This window comes from Maniola jurtina, chromosome 15 (genome assembly GCF_905333055.1).
Source record: "Maniola jurtina chromosome 15, ilManJurt1.1, whole genome shotgun sequence".
Taxonomy (NCBI): domain Eukaryota; kingdom Metazoa; phylum Arthropoda; class Insecta; order Lepidoptera; family Nymphalidae; genus Maniola; species Maniola jurtina.
This window is the reverse complement of record NC_060043.1, coordinates 4,976,337-4,996,363: the sequence shown is the minus strand read 5'-3', so window position 1 is coordinate 4,996,363 and position 20,027 is coordinate 4,976,337. Positions and strand designations below refer to the sequence as shown.

Here is a 20,027-nt window from a genome sequence, read left to right as displayed (position 1 = left end):
TTCAGTCTGAAGTTTGTATGTAGGTGTTGCTGAATAAAAATCAAAACTAATTTAATTAGGTTTATATTTAGAAAAAGGAAATTACATTAAAAGATTAATACTAATCGATAATAAATTGTACGAATGATAGATCTCTATTGAACGGAGGCCATAATGCTGTCCTCATTCTTCTTGAGAATAACAAAGCCTTCCATCACAGGTGACAGTGGGATGTACTCGTCAGTTGCAAGTTCTGCTCGCTCACCAAATGACAGCAACACTGGTGTGGTGTGTGTGTGAGAGCCGGCGATAGTTTTAGGGGTTCCAGCTTTGCCTATCACATCTACAGCCTGAAAACAGAAACGACTCGTAAATAAAGAATACACCAGTCAACGCACACCCTGTGATCACAAACCAAGTAGTCCAATCTGAAGTTACAACATGGCGAGCGTCCAGGCGAGTGGCGAGTTGATTGCGATCGTCGCACAGTAGCTGTCATTTTACTATTGCAATAACTCAAATTCAAATTCAAATTCAAAATATTTTTATTCAATTAGACTTTTACAAGTTCTTTTGAATCGTCAAAAGCATCTACCACTGTCAACTGTCTGACTGTCCACTTTCAGAACTTTCGTAATACATAGATACCATTATTTTTAAATTGCAGTGGGTAGGTATAGAAGTTTTGCTTACCTGTCCAACGCGTACGCTAACATTAACGGGCTGGAGATTTTCGTCAAGAGTGACGAGCCAACGGGGTTGCATCGCTGTTGCAAGCACGTACAAGAGATAATGGGATTTGCCAAGGATTACTGTTAAAAAAATAAAAAGTTTGTATGAAAATCTGTTATTTTTCAAACTATATTAATGAAAATTGATTTTTGGAATTTTGGTTAAAAATGTGTTGCAGGATTTTTTGATATTCTACCTCCAATGAATTTTTAGACTCACGCTTTCAGACAGGTCAGCTAATCTATCAATAATAATTTCTGATTGGTATGCTGGTCTGCATCTCTGCTTTTGTGAAATGTAAGTTATCTTAAAAAAAACCAGCCAAGTGCGAGTCAGACTCGCGCACTGAGGGTTCCGTACTCAGGTATTTTTTCCATTTTGCTCGATAAATCAAAAATTATTATGCATAAAAATAAATAAAAATCTGTCTTAGAATGTACAGGTTAAACCCTTTCATATGTTACCCCACTTGGTATAGTTATCTTACTTTGTAAATTGAAACACATTTAAATTATTTTTTTTCAGTGATGTTACCATAAATATACAGTTTTCGGATTTATTCCTTACTTACCTGCCAAATTTCATGATTCTAGGTGAATGGGAAGTACCCTATAAGTGTTCTTAACAGACACGACGGACGGACGGACAGACATACAGACACAGACAACAAAGTGATCCTATAAGGGTTCCGTTTTTCCTTTTGAGGTAACAGAACCCTAATGATTAAAGTTTAGTGAGGCTGAAAACTTACTGTTCTTGCAGTCTAGGAAGGCGGTAAGCACAACTAGTAGACCAGCTAGCGCGGGCTGGTTGACGAGGCGCCGGTCGGCGTGAGCTGGACACAGCGTCACCGTGCCCTTGCCGGCATGGCACAGCCCTTGAGCCAGGCGCACCATGAACAGGTGCACGGGCGATTTGCCGTGATACAACGCTAGCGCGCGGAGCATCGTCGCCAACCTGTGATGATTTTGGAATAAATTGTACTCGATTTATCACCTACAAACGTCATAGAGATTTTTCATAGATCGAAAGGTTTGCGAAAAGATAAATGCAGCTTAAAAAAATTTGGAGCTTTTATCTTTTTATTTTATGTTTCTGTCTGTGTTATCATAGCTCCTAAACTAATGAACCGATTTTAATTTAGTTTTTTTTTGTTTGAAAGGTGGCTTGATCGAGAGTGTTTTTAGCTATAATCCAAGAAAATCGGTTCAGCCGTTTGAAAGTTATCTTCACTTGTCAGGGGTGTTATAAATTTTTAATTTACTCTTGTTAAATCATATGTGATGACGCAAAGTCGTTCAAGTGGAGCTACGCATTGTACACTTTTTTGAATGTCAATTTCATTGCTGAATTTAACAACAGTTCTTACTAATGACAATATTGATATTTATTACATGCTACGAGGGTTCCAAAAATCCAGACCAGCCTTAATCTGTAAATAAGCCTTTAGATCGGCCGCGAGAGCACTAACTATAAGGCCTATCCTGTGCAGTTGATGTTCTCTTTGAACGATTGCCATGGCACGCAGCACGAAGAAATCCTAGCTACCGTTTTATTAATAAAGTTGAAAACTAAAACCCGACTACGATCGTCTTAAAAAACGCAACAATATAGCCTATGTCACCCGACTTTTACAACGAATCAATTGACACGTCATTCATCAAAATCGGCCCAGTAGTTTAGTTGCTACGGTGGAACACACAGAATCTGGATACAAACATACATTCTTACATAGACTGCTAAAACCACTTTCCTTTTGGCTTTGCCACAGTCGGGTAAAAAAATACCTGGCGTTGTTGGTGCCGGCGCCGACGAGCCCCATGGCGAAGATGGCGTTGTAGGCGACGTCGTTGTCGGAGTCGTGCGAGTACTTGTTGAGCACGTCGATCACCGACAGCTGCGGGTTGGACACGGAGCACAGCGCGATCGCGAGCGGCACCGCGCGTCGCACCGCCGGCTCGCCATACCGACCCTGCATCAAAATCACACTAATATTATAAAGGCGAAACTTTGTGTATGTGTGTGTTTGTTACACTCTTTCACGCAGGAAGTACTGGACGAATTTGGCTGTTAAAAATGGAGACAGATTATACTCTGGATTATCACATAGGCTACTTTTATAAGATTTTTTTAATAATAGAGTTCCCACGGGATATAAAAAACCTATATCCACGCGAACAAAGTCGCGGGCATCAGCTAGCATTGCATAACTGGAGACACAAACTGAGTTCATTGTCGGTAACCCGTAAAAGACTCCCGTCTATTTCGAATTTCCATTAAATAAAGTTTTACTAATATTTTATTAGTAATAATTATTATAAATGATCGTCACAAAACAGTAAAATGAGTATGGGTGACAATGCTTATTTGAATTAACTTGTTATTATGTAACTTGTTGTTTTGGATTTGGATATAAATATTACAAATAAGGGGGAGAAATTGTCTGTTTACGTACCAGTTGACCGAAGATGCGTGTGCACATCTCGGCGCCAGTTTCTTCACCCAAAGCGATGACCGCGACGCCCAGTGTGGCCACTGCCTGTACCGACGACAGTTCCTTATTAGCTTCCTTTTCCTTGTCCTTTTCCTTGCTCTTGCTCTCTTTTGATTTGCCTATAACAATAAAATAAGTATAATCATGTCATATAACCAACTAAAGCAAGAAAAAGACAGCCAAAAAGTGTAGGTATTGCTCTAAACATACTTTTGTTTTTGTCGTCCTTGGAAGTACCAGAGGAGCTGCTACTGCTGCTGCTTTCTTTAGATTCTTTCTTGTCCTGCTTCTTGAAAGCTGTGTCTTCTGCTGACGATTGTTCATTCTAAACAAGAAAAGGTATTAGTTAAACAAAATCTGGAAATAAAACGGTACATATGTATACACGGTAGAGCGACAAATAATTCTGTTCTTGTTTCACACCTGCAGTCTCAAATTGTTATATATTAATATACGCGTCGATTCTCTTAACTAAATTTAGAGTATCTGCATCTTTTTCTTTTTAATATTGCTAAAACAGGATGACTTTAGGCGCTACTCTACAAATTTAAACCCTATGTTGTCACAAAGTCACGAGGCTTGCTAGTTTTAAAATAAAGTGTCTATCCTTTTCTTACTACATTGGTAGGAAAAAGATGTGAATACTCTTAAAATTTATTTGCGATCAGACCATTATCGGATATAATGCGACGTGGTAGACCAGACTACAAAATATTTGGCTTTCTTTAGTAGTCTCCATGCACTGTTTGCAACCTTTACAAAACATAAAACCCGCCAACTTCACCGCGCCGTACATCAGTGTCGTAGTGCTTTGAGCAGATGTGCAGCATCTGCTGCACGACCAGCACGTCGCCGGTGGCCGCGTAGGCGCACATGGACAACGTGGTCTGGCACAGCGACTGCTGCGGCTCCGGCAGCACCTCCAGCGCAGCCATCGTCGCCTCCGTGCGCTCTTTGCAACCTGACAACAGACAAAGTATTCGAGGTATTAAGGGATTATTCAAGGAGAGGATCAACAAACTTCTGAAAGGCCTGAAACACAATGTTCATGGGCGGCGGTAATCACTTAACATCAGGTGACCCACCTGCTCATTTGCTCGCTATTTTTTTAAAATGTTATGTAACAACAAAACGGTTATCTTTCATGCTTATTTTTTTTAAATGTTATGTAACAACAAAACGGTTAGTTTTCACGCTTATCTTGGTATGAATATGCGATTCTTTATAACTTTGAAGCATCCCAACTAAGATTGGAAAAAAAGGTTTAAAAAAACAACATTTTTGTTTGAAACAGGATTAAAAACAAGTTTAAAACTGTTTTTTGAGCACAATGAAAGCACTTATTTTGTACATTTGTTTTAAACAATTTCAACCTTGACCCCAACAGCTGAAATAACTTTAATCAGTGAAGTGTCTATCGATTTGCCTAAAACGTGCCGTAATTAAGTTTTTTTTAATAAATTAAAATGGCCGCCATAAAATTGAAAATGACGGTAGAGACGACAAAAAAATCATGCCATATTAAGTGGTACAAAGACTTACCTAAGTAGCACAATCCTAGACCTAAGTGTAAGAATCGAGCATAAGTAGATGAATGCAGATCTTTGTTGTCTTCAATGAGGCGCTGAATTATAGCACATGAGACCTGTCAACAACAACGAATCTTAAATCATGATAAAATCACATAAAATCGTAAGAAACAAGTACTGTCTCACCCCAAGAAAAGCGATTAAGCGCGAGTCAGACTGGCACATCAAGAGTCCCGTACCATCATATTTTAATAACTTTTTAATGTATGTAACTTTGTGATGTATCATGCATGTAACCACAAATTTTCGGTTTTCAGATTTTTTCCTTCACTTGTGTGAGTTTAAGTAGTGATGACTATCGCCTAGTCGACATTTTAACATTTTTTGTATAGGATATCTGTCAGCTTTTTCTTTTGAGGTACAGAACCCTAAAAATGTGCTAACAGCCAAAAAAATTAAATCTTAAATAGTGTTAAACTATGAATGATAAAATAATAACAAAAAGCAGACGAAATTATGAGAAACAGTTTGATTTAAAGGATAAATGAACTTACTTCCCCATTACAAGAACCAACGGCAATCAGACCGCAAGCGATGGCTGCCAGCGCGCAGATTTCCGGCGGGGCGGCCGTGTCCGCTAGTACGGGCAGCAGGTGAGACAGGACGTCCTCGCGTTGCGTGCCTGCGTACGCTATGCCGAGACCTGGGAACAATCTCACGCATATTGTAAAATGTATGTTGGCATCGCCAAGGTCTGAACTCGTAATACTTCATATTTCTTTTTTTTTATTGAATTACATTTTACATCTCTAAGTTTTCGTTTTTTCTCAACTTGTGGGATTTCTCTGAATTTTCAGTAATAGACTAAAAATATTTTTTATTCAAATAAACTTTAAATGAAAAGAAATCCTTCTCCAAGCAAGCTATCCCTACCAAATTTCGTAATAATTGGTTAAAAAGATGGACCATGAAAGCTATAATATGGATGGATTGTTAAAAGCGTGGAGAATGCTTATGTTGTGACACATCTTTTTGTACAACTTTAATGTTGTGTGATATTGATATTTTAAGGGAAACTTCATACTACATAATATTATACTGAAATATTCAGCCGTTAGTTAGAATTACGATAGCCCAATTTTCAACTCACCTAAAACACTTCCAATCCTCAAGTTGGCACTTGAATGCAGAACATAGTCAGACAGAAGAGCAAGTGCAGGATCACACTCATTCCGCACACCACAGTTGACAAGTCCCAGAGCTAGCAATGCTCCAGCCTTTATGTGCTCTTCAGCCGTGTAAAGGTACTTGTCTATGGGAGTTAGACCACCGTCCACATCCCATAGGTGGATCATACCGAGAGATGCGGCTGCTGACAGCATACCTAGGAACAATAAATAAGTACTTAATATAATTAGTTAGCATAAGGCATAATATGACAGTATGTTCATTTCTTTTCTCTCGAGATATAGAACCATAAAAATTAATAAAAAATATTTATAAGAAATCTAACATACCATGGTCTTTGTTCTTATACATCCATTTGTTCCCATCCTCAGTTGTAACCAGCTTGTCTTTTCCGAAACCCGCATTTACGAAAGCATTAACAAAGGTTGCAGACAGGTTTTGTCTAGCAGAATCTACAGGATGTTCTGCTAATAGGGAAGGTCTTAGAGCTGATCCGGCAGACTCTAACCAAGTTTTGTATACCTCTTCAGGAGTTTTGGGCTCCATGATATCCAGCTAGAAACAAAATTAACATCAAAAATTGTATACATATGAATAAAAAAAAATATGGCAGAGCACAGCAAAAAATTACAAAAGATAACAATTCTTAGTGACTATTAAATAAGTCTTCCAAAATACGCCAAATCTACGTCGTCTATTAGTTTTAAGTGTATTAATCTAACTAACTAAAAAAGTATGTTTTCACTATTTCTTCTTACAAGCTCCCATTCTAAAGACGCATTTTGACGTTTGAAAAACGCGTGCTTTTATTCGGGCAATTGGCATAATTTTATTTTTTAAGAACTTAAATATCACTAGCTTTAACGCTGAAGAGTAACATCATGAGAAAACCTGCATGCCTGAGAGTTTTTCTAAATGTTCTCAAAGGTGTGTGAGGTCTGCCAATCCACACTTTGCTAGCTTGGTGGACTATACCTACCATAAATCTTTTTTATTCTGAGGAGCGACATGAGCTAATAGTGGGCCAACAATAGGTTGAGATAATGAGGATATAATAACACCATGTTTTATAAAATTTCAATTAATCATTATATTTCTCACCTCACGGCCCAAGCTCAGGAAATGATCATTGATATGGGCATTCAACAGGATTGTCCGTAAATCTTCATCTTCCAAGTCTAAAGGCACATACTGTCTGGCCAGCATATAACACAACTGCTTTTTGATTAGGCTAAAACCAAATAAAAACAAATTACAACTAAAATAAACAAACATTTAAAAAGGACAACTTACAAAATTGAAAACTTTTATAGCTAAAAGACAGTTGAGTTATGAACAAATTGAACTATGTATTCCAAGATAAAAATGCATAGAAAAAAACTAAAAAGTATAAGGACATACAAGTATCAGTTTGCTAAAACTTTGATGGTTTGATGGGTTTAACCAAGACACAAAATGGATTGGTTTAAGCTTGGAAAACAAATGCAAATCATAGGTTTTGATGGAAAAACCTTCTGGAGTCAGGCCTAAAAAGGGATGTAGCTGATGATGATGAAGAACTAAAAAAAAACAGGTCAAAGGCAGGCAGGTCGAAATCACATACAAAGGGTTCCTACATGTACATTTTCATTTTTTTAATTTGCATGGTGGACATTTTCCAATTCACCATCTTGGTGCCATCATAGTAGCAATAAAAGTACACACTGTATCATACCATAATGTATACATTTATGAGAAACTAAATGTGCTTTCAAATTAATTATATTTACTTACGTATCACTGCAAGCGTTGAAGACTTCTTCGCATTTAACTTTGTCATGTAACTGCATTGCAACAAGTAGAGCGCGAGGGTACTCCTTAAAACGCAAATATGTATCTAGTACACCTTGCAGAATTTGTGTTGACTCTGGTTCAACCACATAACTGGCACAACTGAAATTAAATACATAGTAACTCCCAATCGTCTAATTCTGTTATACACAATCTCTAAACTATTGATCAATCTTCATTATTTATAGTAATTCTTTTGTGCAGCCTGCTTGTGAAAGAGATGGCAATACATTTTAGATCTATTTAAGTTTAGGTTAGAATTCTGTTATACACAACCCTCTAAATCTAGTGATATCCTTTTATGCAGGGAGTATCATAAAATAGGACAGCAATAAAAGACCTGTCATTTTAGTTTATAGATGTGTACAACAGAATTTGCATCATTATCAAATTTATTTGAACAATAAACAAAAACTAGACCCCTTGCTGATACAAGGGCATTCTACTCATTAGGCCCAGGTTTCTTAAGCCAGAGACAAAACTCGCATAAATATGCGCATGAGTGTAACCAGAATTCCACTACATGTGACATAATATGGGAATGGCCTATCTGCGCGTAATAGACGGCACAGTAAAAAAGTATCAAAAACAAAACGCAACAGCTTAAAAATACTAAATTAATTAAGTATTGTAATCAATTTCTTGGCAAGGGTCTGGAATTTTATAATTTCTTAATGTTTGCTCTGGTCTGACCGCCAGGTGAGATTGCAGTCAACGGATATCTGTATGTCAATAAAAAATAATCTTACCCAATTAAGTAAAGGCAAACTCGGGGATAGTTGCTCTGGTCCATATGTTGAGACAGCAGATCCAAGCGGTCAATCTCCATGAGCAGATCACACGCTTGAATCTCTGCAGAGTGTTGCATATCAAAGGCTACCACATCACGCACTAGAGCCATTAATGTGTTCATGTTCTCTATGTTCCATTCCTCTGCTATCTCACCTTCAAGTTGCCTGTTTACATTTGTTATTATTTACTCATTTAATTACTAGACTTTACTTTTTATTATTTACTAGACTAGACTTTGTGCAGGCGGAATTAGTTTTTCCAAGATCTTAAGTAGACTATGCCCTTCCCTAGGATGCAGGCTAACTCTGTACCTTTCATCAAAATCAGTTATATTGTTAGGCCATGAAATGCTAGCAGACAGACAGACACACTTTCGCATTTACAATATTAAGTGTTAGTATGGATTAATACTTAAGTATGGATTGTCTATGATAATTTTACTTTTGATATTAAATTGAGATTGCAGTGCTTGCATCTGTTGTTCCTAAAATTGGAATGACTAAATCTATACATATAATAAAATTGTAGAAAAGTGGTGTCTGTACAATGGAAATATATAAAAAAAAGTAGCAGGGGTTGTTATTATATCGATGCCGAACCCAAAATTGTAATTAAATTTTTTTTTGTCTGTTTGTCTGTTTGTCTGTGTGTTTGTGCACGCTAATCTCAGAAACGGCTTATTCGATTTAGATACGGTTTTCACTAATATATTGTAGTAAGCTTCACTTAGGATTTAGTGTTTATTTCATGTCAATCGGTTCATAAATAAAAAAGTTATGTCAATTTAAAGAATCACGGCGCCTCGCGCCTGAGCGTCCGTGGCTATATAAAGCGCGAAAAGTCACTATTCCACGCGAACGAAGTCGCGGGCACAGCTAGTTTTAAATACATATGAATCTTGTCTCACCTAACATATTCATGGCCCCATTCACCAACATTAGACATTGTCCCCAGCAAACAATATTTAAGACATTCCCTCTTCTCAGCTGCATCCTAAAATATGTGTAAAATGTTACTTTTATTAATACTATGCTACTGCAACAATAGTATTGTAAATAAGTTATTTGTATCTCATGTATCTCAGCAACCTCCAGGTATAGTGCAAGACAGGACATTCTGAATGAAAATTTTTGCCCATTTTTGCTTACAATTTGATGACCTTTGAGTGCTTTATAGAATAGAAAACAATTTTTGTATGAAATAGTTCTTCTATTGGCACTAATTTATTTCAATGGTAATAAAAAAAGAAAAACCACATTGAAATTTACTTTAAAGTTACGAGGAAATCCATAGATTGACTTTTAGCTACTTTGTTTATACCATTTAGAAATCAACTTTTTTGCTTTAGTTACTGTTTAAATGAAATAATTACTTACAGGAGAGCCACTGACGCCCATAGCAAGGACAGAGACTACATCAGCACAAAACTTCTTTGTTTTTTCATCTGTAATCTTTTCGTACACTACTTTTAATGCAGGGTAGTGTTCCCTTAAAAACTTTAAAGGCTTAGGCACCGATGTCATGGACGTCGTTGAAGTTCTTATAAGGTTTGTCAACATCTGTAGGGCCGGCAAATAAAGCTCCACCTCGTTTCCCTGTTAAACAGTGCAGTGTTTTTTGGTTAAGGCATCAAGATTATATACGAAACATTTAGATGTAAAAACTCACGGTAAGCTTCTCGACAAGCATGTTGAGCTCCTCCTGAAGCCGTTTATCTTCTTCGGACTGTAAGAAAATTGTGGTATATTAATAATATTTTGCTGCTAGGTCTAGGATGACATTCTGTTTTAACAAAAATATATTACCAGATCATCGTTAGGTGCTGGTGCCGGCTCCGCACTTTCTTTCTTGGGCTCCTCTGTTTTATTTTTTACTGTCATTTTAAATTATTTGTTTCTAAATACTTATTTTCACCACAATTTATAGTTTTCGGTAAAAAGTAAACCCCAAAGCAAATCGGTGAAATGAGTGATTTTATAAATTTTGACAAGTCACTGCTGCTTGCCATAGATTGTAGAATTTCACGTACAGAGTGGTCTGTAAACAGAGAAACCCTACTTTACGGCGGTCATGGGTAACTTTAGAAAAGTGTCAACCTCGTGTCGACTTGAAATATAGACGGTTCGATGAAAATAATAGCACAAAATATACATAAATCACCTGCAAAAACTATTTTTAAAATAGTATAATTTTCTCATCAAGGTTTTGGCAAACACTCCCCCCTTGCCATTCAAAATCACCTGAGTACGGCCTTGCCTAAGGCATTGTTGTGTATTACACTTCAATTAACGTAACTTTAAGCATCTGTCATGCAACTGGACCTTTAATAATAATTGAACCCATAACCGTTCGCTTCAAAGAGTATATAATCACTACGTTTGTTCGCTTGTCAGCTAAAATAATGTTTACTTTACAACCTAGTTAGTTATCTACATATACCTACATATAAAGCGGTAAACGGCACGCGTTGGTTTACCTATACCGATGGGTTCACCAGTATGACGCGGGACAGAAAGTTCCATTTTCATTACCATATTTTATGCACGAGCCAGCAGCATTTGTTATTTAATTCAAAATATTTACATGTTTTGCGCCGCTTCCCAGTAACAGTGAGGTATCGCATTGACGCGAGTCTCAGTTTACAATTCAGTCTTATACTTTGCCGCTTCCGTTACATTGTAATTTAAGAAGTCGTCGATACACCGTCGACAACTGGTATCTGTATCTAAAGTGAGTCAATACAAGTATTTTGTCCCTTAATGCTTTAGTTTTTGTTTCAGTTAAGCTATTATTATATACTTACCTACTATTATCGCTTAACCAATGATTAATTTATGCCAAAAACTAAAAAAATCCATTATAAATAAAAGTTTTCGTTACCTTTGCGCTTGCGCAGCTTATGGAAACGAGTTAAAACTTTGTACAGTTGTTATCAGCACTTGCGTGACGGTTTCTGACATAGTGCTATTGAACTAAAAGTCCTTGAGGGCCAGACCTTCGGTATTTTATAAAAGCTTAAGTTTGTATGCGCATTGTCGCCCAACACTGGGAAGAACGATCAGCGACTATGAAGTTTGGATCATAGTGGCTTTGGCACAGAACTGGTAACAAAAAAATATAGTCTTTTTTTATATATTTTCTTCGGAATAGTATTGTAAATCACGTCATGCATTGCCATACACCCTCAAACTTTAATGTCTTGGTTACCTACTTAAATTTAAATCTTTCAGGCGAAATGCATCGATTTCAGAAAACTGCAGCACTAAAAAATAATGCAAAAAGGTTTAAAGCAACATTTATTAAAGAAGATACATTGCTGAGTATCAGTGATATGCCCCATCCAAAATCTTTACCAATTATAGGCACACGATTACAATTGATTGCAGCTGGAGGTGGAAAAAAGTTGGTAATTTTGAGTACATAGTTAAGAAGTAATATATTTTTTCTTATTATGGTTATCATCTTAATGAACCTATCTACACTTTATATTCAGATTGCACGAGTATATAGATGCTCGACACAAGCAATTAGGCCCCATCTTCACGGAACGACTAGCTGGAAGCACAGAACTTGTTTTTGTTAGCGATCCCTTGATTATGAAATCACTTTTTATTTATATGGAAGGTAAATATCCGATGCATATTTTACCTGATCCATGGGTTTTGTACGAAAAATTGTATGGGTCACACAGAGGTCTATTTTTCATGGACGGTGAAAAATGGTTGCATTATCGCCGAATATTGAATAAGCATCTGCTAAGAGAAGGCACGGAAGATTGGATAAGAGCTCCTATAGTAAAAAGTATACAACATTTTGTAAATGATTTAAAAGAAAAATTACACAACGGCTACAAAATTAAAGACTTCGAAATGGAATTTTATAGACTATCAACGAATGGTATGTTAAACTTTAAAATAATGGTAGTTATTTTAATTAACTACTTAGTAAGTAGTAAGTACCTACTTAGGTAATGTTTTATAATATTCTACAAAACTTTTTGAATTATTTTCAGTACTTGTAAACGTTTTGCTTGGAGAAAACTCCATACCTCGTAGTCAACACTACGATGAAATGTTAAATAGGTTTTCGGATTCAGTAAAAAAAATATTTCACGCTACTACAACGCTGTATGGATGGCCAGTAGAATGGTGTCAATATTTTAATTTAAAAGTATGGAAAGATTTCAGGGAAAGTGTAGATTTATCACTGCATTTAGGTAAGAATATTATTTTATTCTATTCCGTCATAGGATGATAGCCATTAAGTTTCCAGCTTGTAATATTTTGTTATGTTACGACAAAAACTTTTCAGCTAAAAAAATGGCTTTCGAAATGATCAGAAACAAAGACAGAAATAATGGATTGATTAAAAAATTAGTCCAAGAAGGTTTAGAAGATGAAATGATAACAAGGATAGTTGCAGATTTTATTATAGCTGCTGGTGACACGGTACGTATGAGTAATCACACCAACTAAAACCATATCTTTCTATAGAAGAATGAAAATTGAAGATAACATCATTTCTTTCCTTCTTTCAGACTGCATATACAACATTATGGATATTTTTATTGCTTTGTAACAATGTAGGTGTTATAGAAGAAATTCGAAAGAAGGACGATACTTATATAAAATGTGTGGTAAAGGAAGCGATGAGAATGTATCCAGTAGCTCCATTTTTAACTAGAATATTACCAAAAGAAACAGTTTTTGGAAACTATAGACTTCAACAGGGAGTAAGTACCTAACTATTTTACAATCTATCTCTTCTAATATATTATTAATTTTTTCAATAAAATATTGAAAATAACTAACTAGTTACATACCTTTCTTTTTTTGAAGTCGGTGAATAGCTGTTAATTTGATCGTCTGTTAAAACTTTGTGCAACTTCTGATTAAAATTAGTGCTCTATGCTTGTACTTATCTGACAATGACATTAAAAACTGTCATAATGACATTTTTGTATCATTTCTGACATCCAAGTCAAAACAAATCAAATTTTAATTTTAAAAATGCTGTGTGGATTTTAGAATATTTAGAGTTTAATGAAAAACAAATTACAATAAAATTAAATATGAATTACTGTCAAATCTTTAAGAGCTTAAGAAGTAAACTGTTAGTTCCCAACTATCGCTCATACAGTATTGCCTGCAATATAGTGCTAGATAGAAGACATGAGTGTCCGTATCGTCCAAATAATTTTTTGTTCAATCAGCCAATATTATCGCCCTGTACAAATCACAAAAGAAATATATCAATTGACGGGATTGTGAAGTGGCAGGAGCAAACGTATAACAGCATAGCAAATAGCAGTCTAGTGAATTTTATGCAGGATGGTTTGCTGTATTTCCATGATACTACTGGCCTAACTTGGTCAGTTACTATCATTACCACTACAATACTTATTCGCGCATTTATGACGCTGCCCCTCACAATATACCAGAACTACATATTAGCTAAAGTTGAAAACATTGGATTAGAGTTGAAAGATATGGTTAATGAAATGAAAAAGGAGACAGCTATAGCTAGAAAGATGTATAATCTAAACGAAAAGCAAACCATGTTATTGTTTAAAAGGTCTATGAAAAAGCAGTGGAGAAATCTTATTGAGAGAGATAATTGTCATCCACTGAAAGCAACAATAGTTGTATGGTTTCAAATACCCATTTGGGTGTGTATGTCATTTGCACTTAGAAATCTGGTTAGTATGCAAAGACCTGATCCATCTGCCCTGGTAACATTTATGGAATTAGAAGTTGGCGGTTTTGGCTGGATTCCAAACTTGACAGAAGTTGACCATTCTCTTATACTACCAGTAATGTTTGGTTTGACCAATTTGGCAATTATTGAAATACAAAGAATGTCAAAATTGCGAGAGCCATCTAGAATGTACAATATATTTACCAATGGTTTTAGAGTTTTCTCCATAGTCATGATACCAATAGCAGCGAGTGTTCCTTCATGTATGTGCCTTTACTGGACAACGTCGAGTCTCTTTGGCTTGGTACAAAACCTGTGTTTACTGTCACCTTCCTTGCGAAGAAAGTTGAAAATACCAGAAGCTCCGAGTGAACTTGAAGACCCTTATGGCCACATGAAAGAAGAAATCAGTCTTAGAATAAGAAAAGTGTTGCCTAAGTAATAAAACTTAATACTTAATTTGATAAAAAAAATGTTTTATATCTTACAGACTCCAATTATAGCTTCAATTTATACATCTGGCCGTGATGAGCAAAACTTTAGTAAGCCAGAAATGTTTTTGCCCTACCGTTGGGACAGAAATGATCCTCGCAGAGAAAGCATTGACAATCATATCACTTCAGCATCTTTACCATTTGCTATGGGTGCTAGGTCTTGTATAGGAAAAAAGATAGCACAAGTTCAACTGACAGAGCTTGTTAGACAGGTAATATAATGTTATATGTACCCTTGTATTGTCCATAATTACTCTTTTGATGTCTATACAATGTTATACTATTATATTTTATAGGAGGGACATATGACAAACACTTTAAGGTCTTTTGGACACCACAATGGTTGAGAATTAGTGCTATATAAATGTACAAATTCTGGTTTAGTGATAAAACTATATTGTATTTTTGCAGGTTACAAATCACTTCGATATTAAGTGTAAAAACAGTAAAGATGTAAAGTCAATGACCTCACAAGTATTAGTACTAGACAGACAACTGGAGTTTGTCATTAGTTTGAGAGATAGAGATGGTTCCTAAAATGTGAGAAGAGTGTTATGATATAATGATTCTTTTTTATATTAAAACATATAAATAATATAGAATGCATTGTTTCACATTTATTTTTCTTCTATTGAATACAAATAATATAATGTTGAACATTTATTATTTTCATTACCCATAATATTTGCACAGAACAAAAAATTTATATACTTACATAAGCATAGTTACTCAGTTACAGCCCGTTTCGGCTGTCGGGCTGGGATTTTAGGATGTTCCAGGGGCAGAACATTTTGACACAAAATCGGTTTCAAGAAAATGTGAATAGCTTCATATAAAAGGTTGTGCCACTGGAACTTCCAATTTAAATAACTAGTGTGAACCAGTTCTTACACATCAAGATTATTTAGAATGTCAATTCTGATATACCAATAAAATTTTAGAAATGGTGCCTATTTTGAAATTTACAATTCCTCTGCCTTCTTTATAAAAACAAAAGTTAAGTTACATACAATTTTAAAAACAACATAAAACATGTAATGACTACAACATTGAGACATCTGTGACTTGAGTCACCTATCCTGACACATTGAATATTAAAACTTGTAATAATTATAAGTTCAAAGCAATGAGTACACCATGGACAACACACTAACTTACATAATTATAAGATATCCATAGTTCTACTAAAATAGTAGGAAACAAAAAATACCTTACGAGCTGTAAATTATATACAGTCACACTAATATTATAAAGGCGAAAGTTTGTATGTGTGTGTGTGTGTGTGTGTGTGTGTGTGTGTGTGTGTGTGTGTGTGTGTGTGTGTGTGTGTGTGTGGGTGTGTGTGTGTGTGTATGTTTGTTACTCCTTCACGCAAAAACTACTGGACGGATTTGGCTGAAATTCGGAATGGAGATAGATAATATCCTGGATTAGCACATAGGCTACTTTTTATCCCGGAAAACCAAAGAGTTCCCACGGGATTTCGAAAAAACTAAATACACGCGGACGAAGTCGCGGGCGTCAGCTAGTAACAAATAAAGCAGCATAGACTTAGATGTACATGGAAATATATATGTATACTTTTTAAATAGTTCTAGAGAGATTAACAATCATAAAATCACTCATTCTGTCATCAACTCATTCTCACTCTTGTAATGATCATAACTGTGTTATCATTTAGAAAATATGAAACCTAGTTTGAGCTTACTTTTAATTGCCTTAATATCATAGATTTGATATCCTCTAGCCATTGGTCTTTGTATTCCAGATTGAGAATATTTTCAAACGATTTATATCGTTCAGCTTCAGACATCTGTCCAGTCAATAGATATGCTACTGATTCAACGCACAAAAATCCCATGCCATCACTCAGAGACCATATGTATATTTTATCAGCTGTATCAGGTGCCAATTGAAATTGCAGGATAGCACTACTTAATAACTCTTTCAACTTCTCGAATAAAAATCTGTCTGCCAAAAGAAGTACTTCCAAATTAGTTTCCAACTGTTCTGCCAATGGGAATATTTCTATATCACTTTTCTGGTTATTTAAACCACACTGGAGCAGAGTAAAGAGATATTCGAGTGCAGGTTTCGATACATTTTTAATTCGAACACATTTTTCTACAGATTCCTTGAACTGTCCCATCAACATAGCACTAAATACTTCCGAATGCTGGCATAAAAATATTTTATTCGCTTTGACTGTAGATAAATCGTCTAGTTGGAAAGTTACGATATCATCGGGGGCCAAATTATCGAGAATAGGATCATAACTAACGTAAATTTTTGACTTGTATCTTTTTTCTAATATTTTTGGATCTTTTATGTGTACATTATTCGCGAGTTTCACTAAAGCTGTAACACAGTCTTGAATATCTTCTTTGGTTTCAGATATTAGGCTGAATAATAAATTTAAACCATTGCAATCAATTAAGTACTTTTTCAAAGCTTTTTCAGTCCTGGAATCAAATCAAAATATTAATACATATATGGCTGTATATGGCTTGCGCTTGACTTCAACCACACCAAACAGCATGTGATGATGCAGCCTAAGGTGGAGCGCCCCTGCCAGAAGGTGCCTATGCACTTTTCTTTTGAGGGTACCGATATTATAACTAGCAGGGAAAACAGAAGAAATATTGTAAAATGTTTAATAGAAATTTTAAGTTTATAAGTTTTGCTTACCTGACAATGTATGGCAAAGTCAAAGAAAGAGTTTGCTTCATTGATAAGCTGCCTTTTAATAAATGATAGCTGATTTTCCCAATACCATAACTTGATTCTGCTAATATGGACAATTGAGTCAATAGTTTGGAACTTAATTTTAAAATCTGAGGACATAAAACATTTTAATTCATTAATAAACATATTATAAGCATCAGAGTATGAGATCGTAGTATGTTATCTCCATTAAAATCGTAATACTTACTTGTTTACACTGTGTGCATTGGTTGGGTGGATGCTTGGAGTTTACAGACATTTGATGTAGCCTTAGTGCTAGTCTATGCCTTAGTATACTCATTAAACAAAGGTCGTTGCTGCAACAAAATACAAGTTTAAAAATGCATAAGAACTGCAATAAGCATTTATTTGGGAGATTCCGGGATCTCCTAAGAATACACAGGTGCTTCACTTGCGCGATGCACATTGGGTTGCAACCAGGGGAAAACGGTGTTGCAGACCGATTTGCTAACCGAGCTCATTTATCATTTATTTTTAATCCATTCACGGTTTTCTATAGAAATTATTTTGATATCACTCAGTGAAGCAGCAATGTAGAAGTTAAAGAACCAACCTAAGTTAGCGAATCGCCCGGCTGAAGTTCTAAGTATAGTTATATGGTCTAGCTAATATTCAAGTAGCTTTATATGTATTTGTTGTACTTGTAGCCGATAATAAGTTATGGAACAGCATTGCCACAAATAGTGCAAGTCTTTTTAAAGAAATAACCTTTATTTCTAAAAAAGGTATATCGTAGCCCTCTAGATAATAGGTGGAATCCGCGCGGCTCGACCTATTTGGCGATTGCATCTCTCCACATAGTCAAGAAGGCCATATGGACAGTTTCATCTAAGCAGTGTTCATTGTATGGTTTGGAATGGGGTCGTCGTAAATGCTACTGAATTACATACCGACGGCTTAGAGTGAAAACCTCGTAAGTGTAAAAGAAGTAACTTTTCAGAAGGAAGAAAAAACTGCGTGCTGTAACTAACAGAAGCGAGTATTTACGAGTTTCTCATAATGTCATAGATGGCGTTACGAGTATCGAATGAACAAATTAGTCAGATCAGGATGTGCGTTGTGAGGTTTTCTTCCTAGAAACGCAATAAAATAAATTTGAGCAAAAATGCATTCCCGAGGTTTTCACTCTAAGACGACGATACAAAGTATTTATGATTCTACAAGAGGCATACCTTAGTACTCTAGCTAGTATCCGCGCAGCTCTGCCCATGGGGCGCTTGCATCTCTCGACATAGTCAAGAAGTCCGTTGAGACATTCACGTCCAGTCAGCAAGTTCATTGTATGGTTGGGAACGGGATCATCCCGAATGCTCCCGCAAGTAGTACAAGTGCCGTGCGATACTCGGAATAGTAACACCATAACGCAGGCTATGCCTGACGATTTGGAGTTAATATCGATTTTACATTTGCACGCGTCTGAAATTTAGTACTTTTTGTTACAAAGAATAAAGGTATCTCCATCTTTTAAGATTGAATAGATAAATACATTTCTATAGAAATAAACAGCTACCTACTATTGAATGGCCGAAGTTAATAATAATAATAAAACTATCAGTAATCTGCTTAACTTAACAATATTGATATTTATTTTATAATACTAACTTAATATAATATTATTAACTTATACACAGACTAAAGATAGATATTGATTGATTTCGGCTGTAGCCTGCAAATGAAACGATGTCGAAAAAAAGCAATATTGTGAGATAAACTATATTACAGTTGTTACATATCATATACGTATAATTTTCTTCTGTGGCATGCTGGCAAAAACATTATGCTTATATAATAACTAGTGTTTTGCTCGGTGCGCGAGCTGCTAAAGCAGCTCGCGTGACGTGGTTAGGTTGATAAGTATTAAAACGAATTTATTTATTAAGATTCAAAATTCACCCCAAAAACACCATAAAACGACACCCATATCGATTTTTTCTTAAAAAATGCATGACCGCCATCTTCGATTTCAAAATAAATGTCGTTATCAAAATCAGCACCCTGGGAAACTCTGAAAACGACATCCATATCATTTTTTATAAAAACGGGGTAGTTGAGGTTAATAAAGTAGGGTGCGTGGGTGCGCGGACCACTAAAGTGGTCCGCGAGCATGCAGAGTTTGTTTCACTGAGTAGACCTTCCGATCCTGATCATCTTTTGCCAAGAAACCACTCTTCTATCTTTTATACCTTCCGAGATGGACACCGACGAAATTTGTACGGCGGCCATCTTGTTTTTCCAAAATTTTCCACTTTTTCTATTAATCGTTTGGTACTTTCTTCAAAGATTGCGAGTTTCAACGAAATCGGTTGGAAAACAAAAGAGTTGCAAAAATTACGTCGGCCGCCATCTTGTTTTTCTGAAATGTCATAATTTTTCCCGACTCCCATCCTGCACCCAAACATATCTTCCGAACATCATCGTATCGTTTCTTGTCTCTTTCTAGGAGAATGAGGCATTCAATATTCGTCATACAAAATGTATGAAAAAATAAATTCCGCCATTTTGTTTTTTTTTTCTATTCATCGAGTAGACCTTCGGATCCTGATCCTC

General features: G+C 35.8%; 4 protein-coding genes across 5 annotated transcripts in view; 2 read left to right on the top strand and 2 right to left on the bottom strand.

Annotated features, from left to right (window-relative positions):
• Positions 1–47: 47 nt before the first annotated feature.
• LOC123872520 (26S proteasome non-ATPase regulatory subunit 2) lies at positions 48–10,541 on the bottom strand. Its single transcript, XM_045916837.1, has 18 exons — positions 10,350–10,541; positions 10,213–10,269; positions 9,921–10,139; positions 9,452–9,537; positions 8,502–8,708; positions 7,696–7,854; positions 7,024–7,153; positions 6,252–6,477; positions 5,885–6,118; positions 5,289–5,437; positions 4,748–4,850; positions 4,000–4,166; positions 3,416–3,530; positions 3,167–3,324; positions 2,499–2,683; positions 1,463–1,668; positions 673–791; positions 48–329 (listed from the first exon to the last, which is right to left on the bottom strand). Exons 1-18 carry the CDS (start codon positions 10,422–10,424, stop codon positions 135–137), a joined length of 2,790 nt encoding a protein of 929 aa, XP_045772793.1. The 5' UTR covers positions 10,425–10,541; the 3' UTR covers positions 48–134.
• Positions 10,542–10,927: 386 nt separating this feature from the next.
• On the top strand, positions 10,928–15,971 carry LOC123872525 (cytochrome P450 315a1, mitochondrial). 2 transcript variants are annotated; one of them, XM_045916843.1, is made up of 8 exons: positions 10,928–11,274; positions 11,775–11,946; positions 12,038–12,441; positions 12,557–12,760; positions 12,856–12,992; positions 13,082–13,276; positions 14,732–14,947; positions 15,147–15,971. In XM_045916843.1, exons 2-8 carry the CDS (start codon positions 11,780–11,782, stop codon positions 15,270–15,272), a joined length of 1,449 nt encoding a protein of 482 aa, XP_045772799.1. In that variant the 5' UTR covers positions 10,928–11,274; positions 11,775–11,779; the 3' UTR covers positions 15,273–15,971. The 2 variants fall into 2 exon arrangements, with proteins under 2 accessions (XP_045772799.1, XP_045772801.1); XM_045916845.1 differs by lacking the exon at positions 10,928–11,274 and adding an exon at positions 11,310–11,648 and having other exon boundaries at positions 15,147–15,337.
• On the top strand, positions 13,525–14,733 carry LOC123872530 (cytochrome c oxidase assembly protein COX18, mitochondrial). The gene has a single exon (XM_045916849.1). The coding sequence runs from the start codon at positions 13,616–13,618 to the stop codon at positions 14,681–14,683; it is 1,068 nt and encodes a 355-aa protein (XP_045772805.1). The 5' UTR covers positions 13,525–13,615; the 3' UTR covers positions 14,684–14,733.
• Positions 15,972–16,266: 295 nt separating the features above from the next.
• The window catches only part of LOC123872519 (armadillo repeat-containing protein 5), a 79,288-nt gene continuing 75,527 nt past the window's right edge, over positions 16,267–20,027 (bottom strand). Inside the window, exons 9-12 of the mRNA XM_045916836.1 lie at positions 18,653–18,896; positions 17,668–17,776; positions 17,424–17,569; positions 16,267–17,197 (exon numbers count right to left, since the gene is read on the bottom strand). Coding sequence (XP_045772792.1) covers positions 16,429–17,197; positions 17,424–17,569; positions 17,668–17,776; positions 18,653–18,896 — 1,268 coding nt within the window. The 3' untranslated portion in view covers positions 16,267–16,428. The remainder of the gene's footprint in view (positions 17,198–17,423; positions 17,570–17,667; positions 17,777–18,652; positions 18,897–20,027) is intronic.

Coding starts and splice junctions, on each gene's coding strand:
- LOC123872520 (XM_045916837.1), bottom strand. CDS start 10,424: ATGACAGTAAAAAATAAAACAGAGGAGCCCAAGAAAGAAAGTGCGGAG. Junction 10,140..10,212: donor TGCTTGTCGAGAAGCTTACC/GTGAGTTTTTAC, acceptor ACTGTTTAACAG/GGAAACGAGGTGGAGCTTTA. Junction 792..1,462: donor CTTCCTAGACTGCAAGAACA/GTAAGTTTTCAG, acceptor TTTTTTTAACAG/TAATCCTTGGCAAATCCCAT.
- LOC123872525 (XM_045916843.1), top strand. CDS start 11,780: ATGCATCGATTTCAGAAAACTGCAGCACTAAAAAATAATGCAAAAAGG. Junction 11,947..12,037: donor GCAGCTGGAGGTGGAAAAAA/GTTGGTAATTTT, acceptor CTTTATATTCAG/ATTGCACGAGTATATAGATG. Junction 12,442..12,556: donor TTATAGACTATCAACGAATG/GTATGTTAAACT, acceptor AATTATTTTCAG/TACTTGTAAACGTTTTGCTT.
- LOC123872530 (XM_045916849.1), top strand. CDS start 13,616: ATGAATTACTGTCAAATCTTTAAGAGCTTAAGAAGTAAACTGTTAGTT.